The sequence below is a fragment of the Salvia splendens genome, chromosome 5 (genome assembly GCF_004379255.2).
Source record: "Salvia splendens isolate huo1 chromosome 5, SspV2, whole genome shotgun sequence".
In the NCBI taxonomy this organism is placed as follows: Eukaryota; Viridiplantae; Streptophyta; class Magnoliopsida; order Lamiales; family Lamiaceae; genus Salvia; species Salvia splendens.
In genome coordinates, this window is record NC_056036.1 from 15,765,289 (window position 1) to 15,783,132 (window position 17,844).

Genomic DNA, 17,844 nt, shown 5'->3' on the forward strand with positions numbered 1-17,844 from the left:
AGATTGTGAGGGTGGACGAGGCGGCTTTGGGGGCAGGATCGTTGACGGATGAGGCATTTCCGCCAGATATTCCATCGGATGTCCGGCTCGTATTGGACCAGTTCCGGCAGGTGTTTGCAGTACCGGCAGGCATGCCACCGCGGCGTGATTTTGACCACCGTATCCACCTGTTTCCGGGCTCTAAACCGGTCAATGTGCGGCCGTACCGCTATCCATACTTTCAGAAAAACGAGATCGAGCGACAGGTGCGGGAAATGCTCGAGCAAGGGATAATCCAACGAAGCCACAACCCGTTCTCTTCGCCGGTCCTCCTTATCCGGAAGAAAGACGGGACTTTCAGATTCTGTATCGATTATCGGGCCCTTAACCTGGCAACGGTACCGGATCATTTTCCCATACCGACCGCGGACGAACTGTTTGATGAGCTTGGCAGAGCGAAATACTTCACCAAATTGGACTTACGCTCGGGCTACCATCAGATCCGCATGCATGACGCGGATGTCTTTAAGACTGCGTTCAGAACCCACGACGGGCATTTCGAGTTTTTGGTTATGCCGTTTGGTCTCACGAATGCCGCGTCAACCTTCCAGGCTGCTATGAACCGAATTTTCGAGCCCCTATTGAGGAAATGTGTTATCGTTTTCTTCGACGACATACTGGTTTACAGCCCTACGGTGGAGGATCACTGTGCCCATTTGACTGACGTGATGACACTACTACAGACGCATCGATTCTTTGTCAAACTGTCCAAATGTTCTTTTTGTGGTACCACCGTGGAGTATTTGGGCCATTTGGTGACGGACGGGTACCTAAAAGCTGATCCAGCAAAGATTTCAGCAATGACATCGTGGCCGCTTCCTAAATCGGTAAAGCAGTTGCGTGGGTTTTTGGGTCTAACAGGCTACTATCGTCGTTTCATTGCGAATTACGCCTTGATAGCCGCGCCCCTCACAGATTTACTCAAAAAAGAGGCTTTCGTGTGGTCCCCGGCAGCAGACGCGGCGTTCGTCAATCTCAAGGACGCGATGACCTCGGCCCCTGTACTTAGCCTACCAGATTTTGACAAAAGTTTTTGTCTCGAGACAGACGCGTCAGATGTGGGCATCGGGGCCGTGTTAATCCGGGATAAGCACCCGATAGCGTATTTCAGTAAGAAGTTGGGGCCTCGGCGCCGCGTGGCATCAACTTACCACAAGGAACTTTATGCCATAGTGGAGGCCGTACAGAAATGGCGTCAATACCTCCTTGGGCGGGAGTTTGTTATTCGAAGCGATCAAAAGAGTTTGAAGGATCTCCTACAGCAAATAGTCCAAACCCCGGATCAACAACTCTATGTCCAGAAGTTGATGGGTTATAGGTTCAATATCGAATACAAAAAGGGCAGCTTGAATAAGGCAGCATATGCCTTGTCGCGACGGAACGACGACCGCATTATGGGCGTCGAAGGGAGTGAAACTGACGTGGGGCACCTGGCAGAGTCGGACAAGGCGACATTTCTAGCAGCCAGTGCACACCCAGTACCTCGACTATTGGAATTACTACGCCGAGAGACCGCACAGTTACCCGATTTACAAGGGTTAGTCGCCCAAATCATAGCCGGGACGGCTCCATCACACCTCTCGTTCACTGATGGCCTTGTTTATTTCAAACGACGTATCCTTCTTAGCGTAAATTCCAAGCTCAAACGACCTCTCTTGATTGAACATCACAGCTCTCCTATTGCGGGCCATCCGGGCCACGACAGAACGTTCCGGCTGCTATCGGCGGGTTTTTATTGGCCAAATATGCGCAAGGATGTGAAACTATTTGTCGAGGCTTGTGTCGTGTGTCAATCAACCAAGTATTCCACGCAGAAACCGGCGGGATTGCTGCAGCCACTGCCGGTTCCCTCACAGGCGTGGGAAGACGTATCCATGGACTTCATTACGGGTCTTCCTCCATCTAGGGGATACACCACGATCATGGTGGTGGTGGACCGCCTCTCCAAATATGCGCATTTTGCCCCGTTACCCACCAAATTCGACGCCTTAAGGGTGGCACACTTGTTTATTAACACGGTGGTCAGGCATCATGGCTTTCCGAAGACGTTGGTGTCGGATAGAGATTCGGTGTTCTTGAATGCCACTTGGGAAGAGATGCTCCGTCTTAGCGGAACCAAATTGCATTTTTCCACGGCCTACCATCCGCAATCAGACGGGCAAACGGAGGTGCGTAACAGAGGATTGGAGCAATATCTACGGGCATTTGCGGCAGATCGTCCTTCTAAATGGTGTAATCTATTGCCGTGGGCCGAACTCTCCCTTAATTGTTTCCACCACTCAGCGCTAGGCACGTCGCCCTTCAAGGCGCTATACGGCCGCGAGCCTCCACTGCTGGTGGCGGCGCCCCCATCGGCGTCCACCCCTCCTAAGGTGGCTGATCTCATTCGCCTACGGGGGACGCTCCTTCGTGAGCTGCGCAGTAATCTGGAAAGCGCCCAGCAGAGGATGAGGGATTCGGCTAATAAGAAGCGGCGGCATGTGGAGTTTGAGGAAGGGGACCTAGTGTGGCTTAAACTCCAGCCGTATCGCCAACACTCGTGGGAAAACCCCTGTCGGTCAAGCTAGCCAGACGCTACTATGGTCCGTTCGCAGTCTTGCAGCGCGTTGGGCCGGTGGCATACCGTCTGCGCCTGCCGGAGGGCAGCCGAATCCATGACGTTTTTCACGTCAGCCTTCTTCGAGAGTTTGTGGCTGGGGAGGCCTCGATAATTCACGTTCCCTTACCGGCGGACTTTGTTGGGAGTCGACCCATCGTACATCCGGTGGCCGTGATGGATTCACGTGTGATGTGGCATGACGGAAAGGCGGTGGAGCATGTGCTAGTGCGATGGTCGGACGGCACAGAGTCCCCCACTTGGGAGCCTTTGGACGTCATTCGTACGCGCTTTCCGGGCATTCCCCTTGAGGCCAAGGAGGTTGTTAAGCCGGGGGGAGTTGATACGAATACCCTTGTGGCAGAGGAGGCGACCCCCGAAGCAGAGGAGGTGATCACTCCCGAGGCAGAGGAGGTGATCACTCCCGAGGCAGAGGAGGTGACGGCCCCGGAGGCGGGGGGAGCGCGAGTCGGCAGGGAAGCATCTCGATCACGTCAAGACAAGAAGAAGGAAGCAACCGTGACGAGGACCCTACGACCACGGGATCGCATCAAGGTGCCGGCGAAGTTCGCGAATTGAGCCGCCGACTCATTCGCTAGTTACTATTTTATTGCTTTATCTTTTTTTAACTTATTTTGGGGTTTATTTTTGGTATTTTAATTATATTAGAGTCGGGCGAATTATAAGCCCCGTTCGGGTTTTCTTAGTTGGTTCTTTCCCGATCGTATTAGGATAGGTCGAACCAACCCTAGGGTTTTAGTATAAATAGAGCCACAATGTAAACTTTGGATCATCTATGAAATATTATACATTGGCTCAATAGCTTTACAAACAAGAAACAATCCCTTCAGACTGCCGACGAGAATCCTCTCGCGCTCAGTCGACCCTTCTGACGTCTACGTTGCGGACCCAAGCGTTGGGCGCTCGACTCCGACGTCAACCGTTTCTTGATTTTGTGTGTGGATTTTACGTTAGGGATCCGAATCCTTAACAATCTCATGCAAAACTCATTTGTGTAGTTTTGGAAATTTGTTGAATAAAATTTATCGTGATGCAATTGGGTTGGATTTGGAACTGCAATGGAGGGTGATGGATTGAATAGCCTATACTTAATAGATGTTAGTGACTTTGTATGCAAAAATGATGACAGACAATTATTGAATATTGTTAATGACTTTGGCAATTGAATCAAATTATATATTTATTGATCTTTTCAAATTTAGAATGGTGCAATTTGAGATTGTGAGGAATTACATTCTAAATTCTTGCAACTCAACTAACTGTTTGTAAAATGCTTAAGTAAAACATTATGTTATTCTTGCTTTGAAGCATAAATTTTTTTGTGATGTATAATTGTACTGTGTTTACTAACTAATTCATGAGATGGGCGTGGAAGATGAGAAAAAACTATGAAGTTCACTATAAAAGCATTTTAGTTCATTATAAAGGCGTTTCAGTTCATAATACAAATCAGTTCATAACACGAAATGAATCAAAATATCATTATAGTGAAGGATTTATGTTTAGTTTACTATAAGGCGTTGAACTTCACTATTAAAACATTTTAGTTTACTATAGAAGCGTTTAGTTCATAACATGGATTTGAAAACATGGAGTGAACCAAAACGTCCTTATAGAGACTTATAGTGAACTCTTTGTTCTCAAAATCCATCCAATCTCATTCTTTGTTAAGGATAGCCTTCCTTAACGTCAGAATTCCACACACACACAAGAAACAGAGACCGTAGTCGTCGAGCGCCCAAGAGGTTTGGGTCGGCGAAGACTTCCAGCAGAGGGGGTGCTGGGTGCGAGAGAGGTTCTCGTCGGCAGCGATAAAGAGAGTTTCTTGTTGCACAATTAATTGGGCCAAAATAATATATTGATTGAATAAATAAAATGATAACAACTTATCCCTATTTATAATACTAGAATAATAGCTTATGGAACAAGAAAACAATATATGAAAATATACTATGAATCAAAAGAGAACTAAATAAAAGATATGGAAGATATGGCATAAGATGTAGTTATATATTGATCACTTTTCTAATAGTATGAAATTAATTGTGAGATTTAAATTCAAAAGTACTAGCAATGAGTTTAGGTCAATCACACCACCCTCAATGGTTCAGGGTCAAAAAGGTAAAAGAATGGAAAAGGGCTTGAAATGTTATTATCCATTTTCTAAAGAATTAAGTGTAAACTAGGGAATTTTTTGGTCAGAGGAGAATTGAAATTACAATTCTTCCATTCAAAAATCGGGGCTCCCCACTTCCTCAAATTAACGAAAAATATAAAAAATAATACGCGTAATATTTTTCAATCTTTCCTAAACGAAGAAAATCACAGCCCAAATTAAACGTTTTTTTGTCTTTCTTCTACTTTTTTTATTGTTTAGGGAAGATAATGCAATAAACCTATCATTTTATCATTTTACGTGATATTTGGCGAAATTCAGAAATTAAATGAGGGAAATGACAGTTTTACCCCGCGCTTTTTTTATGAAGTAAATCTAAGTTTGAATCTCAAAACTATCATTCTATGCAATAAACCTATCATTTTATCATTTTACGTGATATTTGGCAAAATTTAGAAATTAAATGAGAGAAATGACAGTTTTACCCCGCGCTTTTTTTTATGAAGTAAATCTAAGTTTGAATCTCAACCGCATGATTAGAAATATGTGTGGTCCAGATTTGGTTATAGGGTTATTACGATATTTAGGGGTTATCATATGATCACGACTCTATATATATATATATATATATATATAGGGTCATGATCTATGGCAAACACCTCTTAACCATATAACTAGAGAACAAATAATAGCCACAAGATCAAAAAAATCAAGGGCTAGTATTAATTTTTGAATTTAATGAGATATTAGTTCCCTCAATCACAAATTTACTCCACAATAATAAGGCGGGGGTATAATGGTCATTGCACATCCAAAATTAGATTACATCATTGGCATTTGAAAAAGAAACTGCATTCTTCTCTTCTCCTCCTCTTCCTTCTTCTGCAAAATAGTTCTCAGCTCTCCTACCGCCGATTCGTCCGATTGAAGAGGAATTCGATTGGAAATTATCAATATTTTCGCGATTCAAGTGACTCTCTTTCCCCGACGAAGGAATCTGCATCGGTGTCTCCAATCATCACTCTTCCAGCGGCCAACAACACCGCCACCGTCAACAAGGCGGCGGCGGCGCTCCGGAAGGAGCTCATCGCGGTGATCAAGGAGAAGAAGGAGGCGATGGCCAAGGGCGGGCCGCTCTACGACATCTTGTCGCACATGATCGTGGCATCTGACCCCGAGCGGGAACACACAGATCTATGATATAATTTAGCCTGCATTTCCCAATTTATCTTTTGTTTTTCTTAGTTTTGATCTCCTTTAATTAGGGAATTAACATTAGGTGATAAGCTATCGTTGCAATTTTTATGATGAGATGTAGTGTAGTATTTGAATTTTGTGAGATTTTAGCTATGCATTTCAGATGTAGCCCCTTTCTGTTTCTTCTTGCTCTGATCTAATTATAATATCAATGTTGAATTGTCCCAAAAATAATCATGCTAAGAGTGAAGAGTGAAGTAAAATCATGCTAAGAGTGATGTGTTTTGTAAACAAGAGTGAAGTAAAATCAGAACAAGAGTGATGTGTTTTGTGAACAAGAGTGAAGTAAAATCAGAACAAGAGTGAAGTGAAATCAGAACAAGAGTGATGTGTTTTGTGAACAAGAGTGAAGTGAAATCAGAACAAGAGTGATGTGTTTTGTGAACAAGAGTGAAGTAAAATCAGAACAAGAGTGATGTTTTGTAAACAAGAGTGAAGTAAAATCACAATAAGAGTGAAGTGTTTTGTGAATAAGAGTGAAGTAAAATCATAATAAGAGTGATGTGTTTTGTGAACAAGAGTGAAGTGAAATTAGAACAAGAGTGATGTGTTTTGTGAACAAGAGTGAAGTAAAATCAGAACAAGAGTGATGTTTTGTAAACAAGAGTGAAGTAAAATCAGAACAAGAGTGATGTGTTTTGTGAACAAGAGTGAAGTAAAATCAGAACAAGAGTGAAGTGAAATCAGAACAAGAGTGATGTGTTTTGTGAACAAGAGTGAAGTGAAATCAGAACAAGAGTGATGTGTTTTGTGAACAAGAGTGAAGTGAAATCAGAACAAGAGTGATGTGTTTTGTGAACAAGAGTGAAGTAAAATCAGAACAAGAGTGAAGTGAAATCAGAACAAGAGTGATGTGTTTTGTGAACAAGAGTGAAGTGAAATCAGAACAAGAGTGATGTGTTTTGTGAACAAGAGTGAAGTGAAATCAGAACAAGAGTGATGTGTTTTGTGAACAAGAGTGAAGTAAAATCACAACAAGAGTGAAGTAAAATCACAAGATACATCAGTAACATTAAACGTAGACGGAAACTAACTATATCGAAGACGAATCTTAGAGCCTACAGCCACCGCGCCCCGCTCTTGTTCCGAAACTCCGCTTCTCTTCTACGGCAGCTCATCGTTGCGTCTCCTTACCCGCCGACGCTGATTCCGGTGAGTCCGACGTAGAGGTAGGTTTTGATTTGGGGTTTTTTCAGCATTGGCGCGATGATTGAATCCGCCAACAGCCCCTCCGCCCCGATCGCCTTTGCCAGCTCCCCCACCGCCGCCAGTATCCTCTCCGGCGCCACCCCCAGCTCAGAATTACGATTTGGAAGAAGAAAGGATCGCAGATTTGGAAGATTTCGCGTAATTTGATCGCATGTTTTAATTCAGAAAGTAATTTCCAAAAATACCCTCAGCATATTTTATTTTATTAAAATTAATAATATTTGTTCCATTAAGATGTGTGGCTGAGATTTGTTCTCTAGTTATACCCTTAAAAATAGTTATATCTTGATCACTACCCTATATATATATATATATATATATATATATATATATATATATATATATATATATATATATATATATAATTGAGATATTTTTTTGTTTCGATTCAGATTAGTTCTCCGTTAAATCATCTTTTTTTTAGTAACTACCAATTATAGTCCCACACAAGATTTTTGAGAAATTACACAAAGAATTGATTACAAAAAATATATGTACAGAAAATTATAGATATACGCCCTAAAATAAATCAAAATTTATACACCGAAATATTAATTTTTACGTGTATTTGTCAGAAACAAATAAAGAGCCATGCACTTGGGTTGTCTAAACAATTATTAATTGATTCTTGATTTAAAAAGTAGATACATGAATCATCTTTGCCAAAAAAAGGCAACTAAAAACTCAAGAAAATCCTTGCATCTCTAAAACTTTCAAGAATGAAACCATTGATATACTATATATATGGATCAATTACTGCAAAAATTGTGTTAGATTTCCTCACTTAAAATTCAACGCGTACTGCATGTATATTTATAATCCAATAGTGTGTGAATCTAAATAGTTTAATTGTCATACCGTTGAAGAATATGTATGTGATTGAAACTTATTTGTGCAGTTTCTATTAGAAATATACCGTGCACCGAGATTCAGCTCATGCTACACTTAGCTCGTGATATTGAAGATAGAAGTTAACAGAGTTTGTACAGCTGTCAATGAGCTGTTGGAGGTTCAGTTAGTTAGTTAAACCGTTGTATTAGTTAGATGGTTAGTTCCGTTTGTTATTGTGTGTTCTTGTTGTAGCTACACCACCATAGGCTTAGTATATAAGGTGGTGCTCTCGGTTGTATCTTTTAATTCAATCAATAAGAAACACAATAAGTCTTTTCTCCAAGATATTTTTCTCTTCTCTAAATGCAGCAATGCTGCGATTGTAGTTTTGTCATGGTATCAGAGCTGACAGATATTAAATTGAAAGAGAATGATGGAACATATAGAGCTGAGGATAGGGTAATCAGAGGAGTTAATTTGATAGTACCTATGTGAGTCACAGGTGCTGTCTGTCCATTTGGAAGGTTCACAGAGGCATTAGCTATTGGAGATATAGAAGAGAAAAGAGATTGATCATAGCATACATGGTGAGTAGCACCTGTATCTAAAATCCAAGTAGATGAACTGGAATATGATGATTTAACAGAATTAATGGTGGAGGAGAAAGAAACTGTACCAGAAAAAGAGCTAGGTGGCTGTGCAGCAGATTCAGGTGGAGGGTTGGAATTCTGAGTGTGTAATTGACTCTGCAAGAGGTTCACAAGTTGTTGATACTGATCCATGCTAGGCAAATTCATAGCATTCAGAGGAGATTGCAACTCTGAACCAGATGAGTTTTCTTCAACAAAATTCACAGATTTGTGTTGATAGGGCTTTGAGAAAGCTGATCCTGCAGATCCAGCTGCAGGCTTTGAATATCCAGATCCATATCTAGTTATACCTGATGGTTTGCCCCTTCCTCGACCAAAACCAGGGGGGAATCCGTGTAAGTAAAAACATCTATCCACACTATGATTGTTCCTTCCACAGTGAGTACATAAAAAATTGTTCAAGCTTCTGCCATAGTTTGAGGTAGCATTTGCAAAAGGTTGCTCACTAGAAACTGGAAGTGTAGGTTGAAGTGTGGATTGATTACCTTCAATATGCCTCTGTCTTTCCTCTTGAATCACTAAGGCGAACACCTTCGAAAGTGAAGGTAAAGGAGTCATAGACAAAATATGAGATCTAATTTGTGAGAAAGAGGAATTCAAACCAATTAAGAACTGCATAGTGCAGTCATTTTCCTGATGTTGTTGCCAACGTGCTGCACTCTGACAATTGCATCTAGCGCAGGTACACCATGAAATTGGCTGAGAATTCTTAAATTCATCCCAAATAATCCTCAAATTCGTGAAGTAGCTACTGACATCAGAGTTTCCCTGTGATAGAGACATAAGTTGCTGCCTTAACTGATATAATCGAGCTGAATCTCCAAGAGAGAAACGCTCTTTGAGATCTGACCAAATCTCATTCGCATCATCCAAATACATAATGCTTGAGCATATCTGAGGTGAGACTGAGTTTCTCAACCATGCTGTGACCATACTATTGCATCTAATCCATGATTGATAGAGAAGATCTTCTCGGTTAGGCCTCGGTATTGATCCATCAACAAAAACCAGTTTATTCTTTGCAAGTAGAGCCGTTGTGAAGGATCGACTCCATGTGATGTAGTTTGAGCCGATAAGCAGCTGAGGAACAAGCACAACTCCAGGATTGTCGCTTGGGTGAAGAAAGTATGGGCTGGATGTATCTTCTTGTGGAGCCTGAGGGCAACGACCACCTCTGCCATTCATTTTGATCGATTGATTTTAGACTAAGAGAGATAAAAGAGATTGATGAGACGTAGCGGAAGATGTACGCTCTGGTACCATGACAAAACTACAATCGCAGCATTGCTGCATTTAGAGAAGAGAAAAATATCTTGGAGAAAAGATATAGGAATCTTGCCTGGTGGTAAGGTAGTGATTAGCCATCTGTCAGCTCTCTCACCAAAAACTCCTCTTACACTGTTTCTTTTACTCACAATCAGTTCAAAATTCAGGAAGCTACACAGGGGATTCTGATTGGGAGGGGTAATCGTGTGGGAAATCTTTACATCCTTGAGCTTGCTGCTTCATCATCTACTGTTGATCATAACAGAACATACTCTTCCAGTAGTATACCTGATAGCTCTTCATCCTATACTCATTTGGCTTCTGTAAATGCTGTAGTAAGCCTTGATATATGGCACCAACGTTTGGGCCATCCATCTTTGAATAAAATGAAGTTGATATCAGATTCTTTGCCTACTTCAAACACACATTTATCTTCTTGTCACATATGTCCCTTAGCCAAACAGAAAAAGCTACCTTTTCCTATATCTACACACAATTCATCTGATATTTTTGACATGATTCATTGTGATGTTTGGGGACCTTTTTCAACCCCTACACACACTGGACATAAATTCTTTCTAACCATAGTGGATGATCACTCAAGATTTGTATGGACTTTTCTCTTCTCTCAAAAATCAGAGGTTCAATCCATAATGACTCAATTCTTTGCCACTGTGCACACTCAATTTTCCAAGAAAATCAAAATCTTGAGGAGTGATAATGCACCAGAATTTAACCTCACCAATTTGCTCTCTGAATATGGAACTGTCATCCAGCGTTCTTGTGTAGAAACACCTCAACAAAACGCTAGAGTTGAGAGGAAGCACCAACACCTATTGAATGTTGCAAGGAGTTTGTTATTCCAATCCCATCTCTCTTTAGAATTCTGGGGAGAATGCATACTCACAGCATCTTTCTTAATAAACAGACTACCCTCCTCAGCTCTTCCAAACAACTCCACACCTTTTCAAGTCCTATTCAGAAAATCAGCAAATTATTCACATCTTAAGGTGTTTGGTTGCCTTTGCTTTGCCTCAACTTTAGACAAGAGCAAAAACAAATTTTCTCCAAGAGCTATAAAGTGTGTATTCATTGGATATCCCTCTGAATATAAAGGTTACAAAGTCATGGATTTGGAGACTAACCATATATTCATTAGCCGAAATGTTGTGTTCCATGAGTGTGAATTTCCTCTTTCACACCAGCCACCTTCTTTATTTCCTGATCATAATTCTCCACATATCACCAGCTCTTCACAAAATATTCTGCCTCTCCAATCTAATCCACAGACTGATAACTCTAAAACCAACAGTGACATATCACCACCTATCCAATCCTCTTCTGGAAGAACACTCAAGAAACCTTCTCACCTTACTGATTATATATGCAACGCTGTTGTCTCATCATCAAAATATCCCATCTCATCATACTTCTCTTTGGACAAACTTTCTCAGCCTTACCAAAAATTCATCATCCTTCTTTCAAACCTCACTGAACCCACTTCCTACAAACAAGCAGCCCAACACCCTGAGTGGATATTGGCTATGCAAGAGGAATTACAAGCCTTGGTGAGAACTGACACATGGCTAATCACTACCTTACCACCAGGCAAGATTCCTATATCTTGCAAGTGGGTTTACAAGATCAAATTTAAGGCAGATGCTACGGTGGAAAGGTATAAGGCACGGCTAGTTGCAAAGGGTTTTACACAGCAGGCAGGGGTGGATTTTCATGATACATTCTCACCCGTTGCTAAGCTCACCACAGTGAAGCTGCTCTTAGCCTTAGCTGCTGTCAATGGTTGGCATCTTGCTCATTTAGACATCAACAACGCTTTCCTATATGGTGATCTTGATGAGGAAATATACATGAGCCTACCTCCTGGATTAGAGGTCCAACAGCCACCATCAGGTTCTGGAAGACTAGTTTGTCGATTGAAGAAGTCACTTTATGGTTTAAAACAGGCTTCAAGGCAGTGGTACTTGAAGTTTTCTCAAGTTTTGTCTGGTTTTGGCTTGTCTCAATCAGCATCTGACCATTCTTATTTCTACAAGAGATCAGAAAATGGTGGTTTCTTTGGAGTGGTAATATACGTGGATGATATTCTTATTGCTAGCAGTGATACAACACTTATTGCCAGCTTCAAAGACTTTCTTGCTGCTCATTTTAAATTGAAGGATCTGGGGAATCCCAAATATTTTCTGGGAATCGAAATAGCAAGGAATAAGAGTGGTTTGTTTATCTCACAGCACAAGTATGCTCTAGACCTTGTGTCTGACTCTGGCCTTCTTGGTTGTAAACCCTCAACTACACCAATGGATTCAACTAAACATCTACAACAGGAAGATGGTGAAGTCCTCGATGATCCAACTACTTATAGAAGGCTGGTAGGTCGACTTGTATACTTGTGTATAACTCGACCGGACATCACTTTTGCGGTTAATAAATTGAGTCAATATTTGTCCAAGCCTCACACTGGACACATGCTTGCTGCTGAAAAGGTTTTGCGCTACCTAAAGGGAACTATTGGTCATGGTTTGCACTACTCAACAAAATCAGATCTATCTTTGAGTATATTTTCGGATGCCGACTGGGCTGCCTGCCCTGACACTAGAAGGAGTATATCTGGCTTTTGCCTATTTCTAGGCACCTCCCTTATATCTTGGAGATCAAAGAAACAACATACCGTGTCAAGATCCTCAGCAGAGGCTGAGTATCGTGCGATGGCGCTTGCTTGTTGTGAAGTGGTCTGGATAATTGCCTTGCTTAAAGACTTTAACATAGAGATAAAGCTGCCAGTGCCTCTTTATTGTGACAATCAAGCAGCGGTTTATATCAGCTCAAATCCTGTTTTTCACGAGCGAACTAAGCACATTGAGATTGACTGTCACACGGTTAGGGAGAAGCTGGTCGAAGGAGTTATTAAACCAATGCACGTCAAGAACGATCTTCAACTCGCAGACATTTTTACTAAACCCCTAGCTTCAGGTCCGTTTCATAATCTTTTGTTCAAGATGGACTTTACATCGGTCTATAGTCCATCTTGAGGGGGGACTATTAGAAATATACCGTGCACCGAGATTCAGCTCATGCTACACTTAGCTCGTGATATTGAAGATAGAAGTTAACAGAGTTTGTACAGCTGTCAATGAGCTGTTGGAGGTTCAGTTAGTTAGTTAAACCGTTGTATTAGTTAGATGGTTAGTTCCGTTTGTTATTGTGTGTTCTTGTTGTAGCTACACCACCATAGGCTTAGTATATAAGGTGGTGCTCTCGGTTGTATCTTTTAATTCAATCAATAAGAAACACAATAAGTCTTTTCTCCAAGATATTTTTCTCTTCTCTAAATGCAGCAATGCTGCGATTGTAGTTTTGTCAGTTTCGTGTCTAATTTGATTGTCGTGTTGTTGCAAGATATAATTACGTACTGTGACACGATACTGATTAGATTGTGTGTTTTTATACGTTACTATTTCATTTGTCTATGTATTTATGCACCAGGCGCTATTGCATTAGCCACCAACTACTTCGCAAAGCAAGCTAGTAAATAATTAATTATTATCTCCACCAATCATGCACGCAATATATAAAATGATAAAATATTTCATCACATGATTGTGGTTTTTAATTTACTGAAAATAATATTATAAGATTGGCACCAACCCGAGCTCGACGCGTGTCCATCCTTGTTACGTGAACAGGTACAATCAATGATATACTACAATATATTAGTATTATCAACTCAAGGGGTTTAACTAATTCGAATCCTCAATATATTTTTGTTTTAATATTCAAATACTTTAGTTTTTTTGGTTGCCAGGCTGCCTAGGTCTGCTGATATCCAATTGGATCTACGCTTTGTACTTAGTTCTACTTTTATAATCTTCAACTTGTACTTCAATAATTTATTGTTTCTAATTCTAACTTTCGGAATATGGTAGTTATAAATTATACTAGTAATTAAGTTGGTACATGCGCACTACATACTAGGTAATTAATGTATTATTATTACAACTGGTTTACTAATTAATCCCTTCAAGGTAGGTTAGTTTTTTATGAAAGGAACTTAAGAATATATATTAGCCGACCACTATATAGTATAACTAAAATATATTTGAGGCATTATTATAATTATAATAATGCAACAAGACAAAATTTTCTTGTTGTCCAGCTTGACAAACAACATTTAAAATTGTTTTACACTGACATGCAGCTATGCACCTCCAATTTTTTAATGGCTTAATTATTACTACCATTTTCTCCTTGTCTACTTATTTAAAACAAAACGAAGTTGAATCAATTTTGAAATATATTGGTGTTGAATGGAGAAACGAGTGGCCATCGTGGGCGGTGGAATCAGCGGGCTCCTGGCCTGCAAATACGCGGCGGCGAGAGGCTTCACTCCCGTGGTTTTTGAAGAGCAAGAAAAGGTGGGAGGGCTGTGGAATCACACCATTGAATCGACGAGGCTCCAGAATGCTAAGGCCACGTTTGAGTTCTCTGATTTCCCATGGCCTTCTTCTGTTGAAGATATGTTTCCCACTAACTTTAAAGTGGTGGAATATCTTGAATCATATGCTCACAATTTTGGATTATTACCTTACATCCAATTCAACTCCAAAGTGATGGACATGGATTATGTGGGGGAATCTGAAGAGGAGATGCGATCGTGGGAGTTTTGGGGTGCAACGGGAAAAGCTTTTGGATCCAATGGAAAGTGGATTCTCAAGGTTTTCAACTCTAACGATAATTCCACTCTGGTATTATTACTTTTCTCTCTCCCTCTCTTGCTTTGTTTAATTAATATTGCAATGTTATAATTACGAATATTAATATTTCGGGTCAGTATTGATTATGCTATTTTCAACAGTAGACTTTTTATTAAGTTGAAAAGGTGAATTGAAGTGTGACTTAATTTAATTCTTTTATCTTATTTTAACCTAAATAGGTGTTTAGGTTGCTAAATGTAATGAATAAGATTGATGGGATAAACTAAAATTAGATTATGTGAATTGATTGATTATTGTACGTATAAGACAAATTGAAGAATTATTGAAGTTAACTGCAAAATAAAATAAATCTAATTTTTTTTAATCATCGTGCAAAGTTATGTAAATTGAGGACATACAAAACAAAAATTTTTGTGAGGGTATTTTGAGAATTATGGTTGAAGGATATTTCAATATTCAAGCCACCTATAGGATAATAAAATAATAATTCAATAAGGTGATTGGTTAGGAATCAGATTATTAATTCTTTACTACGATCCTGCACTACTTACAAAATTATAATTATGTTGAAACTTTTGAGAAATAGTCAACTTTTTGAAGCCAAGAAAAACATCTTTTAACTTCTGAACAAATTTGACCATTATATCATATATACTCTTTTACTTTTTAGTTGGAATATCAAGAATAAGGTTATTTTTTAAAGTATGGATGATATATATAGAAATACAAATTAAAGTTGTTAACTGTTTTTTAGTGTAATCATATATTTGAATATTTAATTAAATTAAATTATTTTATCAATGAAGTATTATCATTCAATTAAAATGTAAGAATATGATAATAGGAGTATGAAGCTGAATTTGTGATAATCTGCATCGGAAGATTCAGTGGTCTTCCCAATATCCCAAAATTTGCTGCTGGATTTGGGCCTGAAATATTCTCAGGCAAAGTGATGCATTCCATGGATTACTCTGCAATGGACAACGCCGCCGCCGCCGACTTCATTAAAGGCAAAAGAGTTGTCATTATAGGCTCCGGCAAAACGGCAGTTGACACGGCATTCGAATGCGCCATGGCTAACGGTAACAATTCTCGATCATACTCCCTCCGTCAGTGATTTAAAGTCTCATTTGGAGATCCACTATTCAACTAAATAATTTCACTCATATTCCATTAAGTCATTTCTCCATTTCACAAAATCAAACAATATTTTAAAATACCGGCCAAGTTAAAACGAGACTACTAATCGTGGAATGAGGGAGCACTAATTTGTTGATTTAAACACTCCATTTTGAGTCACAACCCAACCAACATGACAGGAAGAGATCATCCCTGCACCATGATCCAGAGAACGCCGCACTGGGCGCTCCCCGATGCCCTCCCATGGGGCATCAACTTCGGTTACTTCTGCGCCACCCGTTTCTCCGAGCTCATGGTTCATAAACCGGGCGAAGGCCTCCTCTCCTCCCTCATCGCCACCTTGCTAAAACCTATGGTGCTCAATTCATCTCTCCATTTTATTTTAACTCTCCGATATACACTAAAAAAATGTTTTAAGTACATTTTTTATGTGAATTAAGAATGTTAATTTGTATTTCTAAATATATCATCTACCATATGTTTTAAAAAAGCGTATTTATGAAAAATTAAAGATTAAGGTTTAGTCGACCATCCTCTACTGCCCTTTTCTTTGCACCATCAAATTTGGTTATTTTTTTAAAATTTTCTAAAGTTTCTTGTAGCGATTCACTAACTTGAAAAACATATTAACTTAGCGATGGGCGATGAGCAAGTTCGTGGAGAGCTACATCAGATGGAAACTTCCCTTGAAAAAATACGGAATGATTCCGAAAGAGAGGTTTCTCGATGAGATCGTCGCCTGCCAGATATACATGCTCCCGGAGACATTCTACGACAAGGTCGAAAACGGCAGCATCGTCCTGCAAAAATCGCAGAATCTCAGCTTCTGCGAAGACGGCCTCATCATCGACAACGCTAATCACATAAAAGCAGACGTAGTCATCTTCGCAACAGGGTACAAAGGCGACGAGAAGCTCGCGAACATCTTCAAATCTCCCACATTCAAGAACTACATCATAGGATCTCGAGACTCCGCCATCCCTCTCTACAGACAGATAATCCACCCGAGAATCCCGGGGGTGGCTGCGATAGGCTACTCTGAATCGGCCTCGAATCTGTACTCGATAGAGATGAGGTGCAAATGGATGGCGTACCTTCTCGATGAGGCGCTGCAGCTGCCGAGGATAAAGGAGATGGAGAAGGACATCGAGATGTGGGACAAATATTTGAAGAGATACGCAGCCAACGGGAAATATAGAAGAGCGTGTATTGCTGGATTGCATATATGGTATAATGATCAACTTTGTAGAGACATTGGAGCGAATCCGAGGAGGAAGAAGGGCTTTTTTACAGAGATGTTTCAGCCCTATGGTTTGCCGGATTACAATGGAATAACTCTTGCCGCTTCTTGATTAGTACTATTATTTGTGTTACTACTCTGCACCAAACTGAAAAATGGTGTTCACAAATTGGTTTCATTGGATGGTCAATAAAAAACTACTCTATACAATAAAAGTTCTTCAAGATTTTGGTTGTTTTAATGTGTACGTCTAAATAGTGCCACATTTTGTGATTATTTTTTCTATCTATCTTATTGGCACTAGGAAAAGCTTAATTCTATATAGACAATTTGTTTCACCTACCAGATCTTTGGGATTGTATGTTGGCATGTTGCTGGAAACGAAAAAATTTGGACCTGTGATCAATATTCATTCATTATTAATGCTATAGTGAATTATTGTGACGGCATGATCGGATTTCACGTGCTTTGTTTCGGTTCGGGTTACACATTAAATCATCCGACCCGTTCAAGAGGTAAATATCGGCTCAGTTGTGGGCCTCCATTTTGGGGGCTCGGGCTGATGATGGAGCCAATATCCCCTTTTTATTATTTTTTTAAAATTTAATTCAATTTTTAATCAATTATATGTTGGAGATTGAAGGGAATATTCTACAAAATAAAGATGACACAAAATCAGGAAGAGATTGGAGAAGATATTTAGGCTATCAATTAGGAGATTTGTTTTGAATGAAATCTTACCATACGTA

General features: G+C 40.0%; 1 protein-coding gene across 1 annotated transcript; it reads left to right on the forward strand.

Moving 5' to 3' along the window:
• Positions 1-14,178: 14,178 nt before the first annotated feature.
• Positions 14,179-17,305, forward strand: LOC121802475 (probable flavin-containing monooxygenase 1). Its single transcript, XM_042202153.1, has 4 exons — positions 14,179-14,745; positions 15,560-15,797; positions 16,035-16,210; positions 16,491-17,305. Exons 1-4 carry the CDS (start codon positions 14,308-14,310, stop codon positions 17,205-17,207), a joined length of 1,569 nt encoding a protein of 522 aa, XP_042058087.1. The 5' UTR covers positions 14,179-14,307; the 3' UTR covers positions 17,208-17,305.
• Positions 17,306-17,844: the final 539 nt, after the last annotated feature.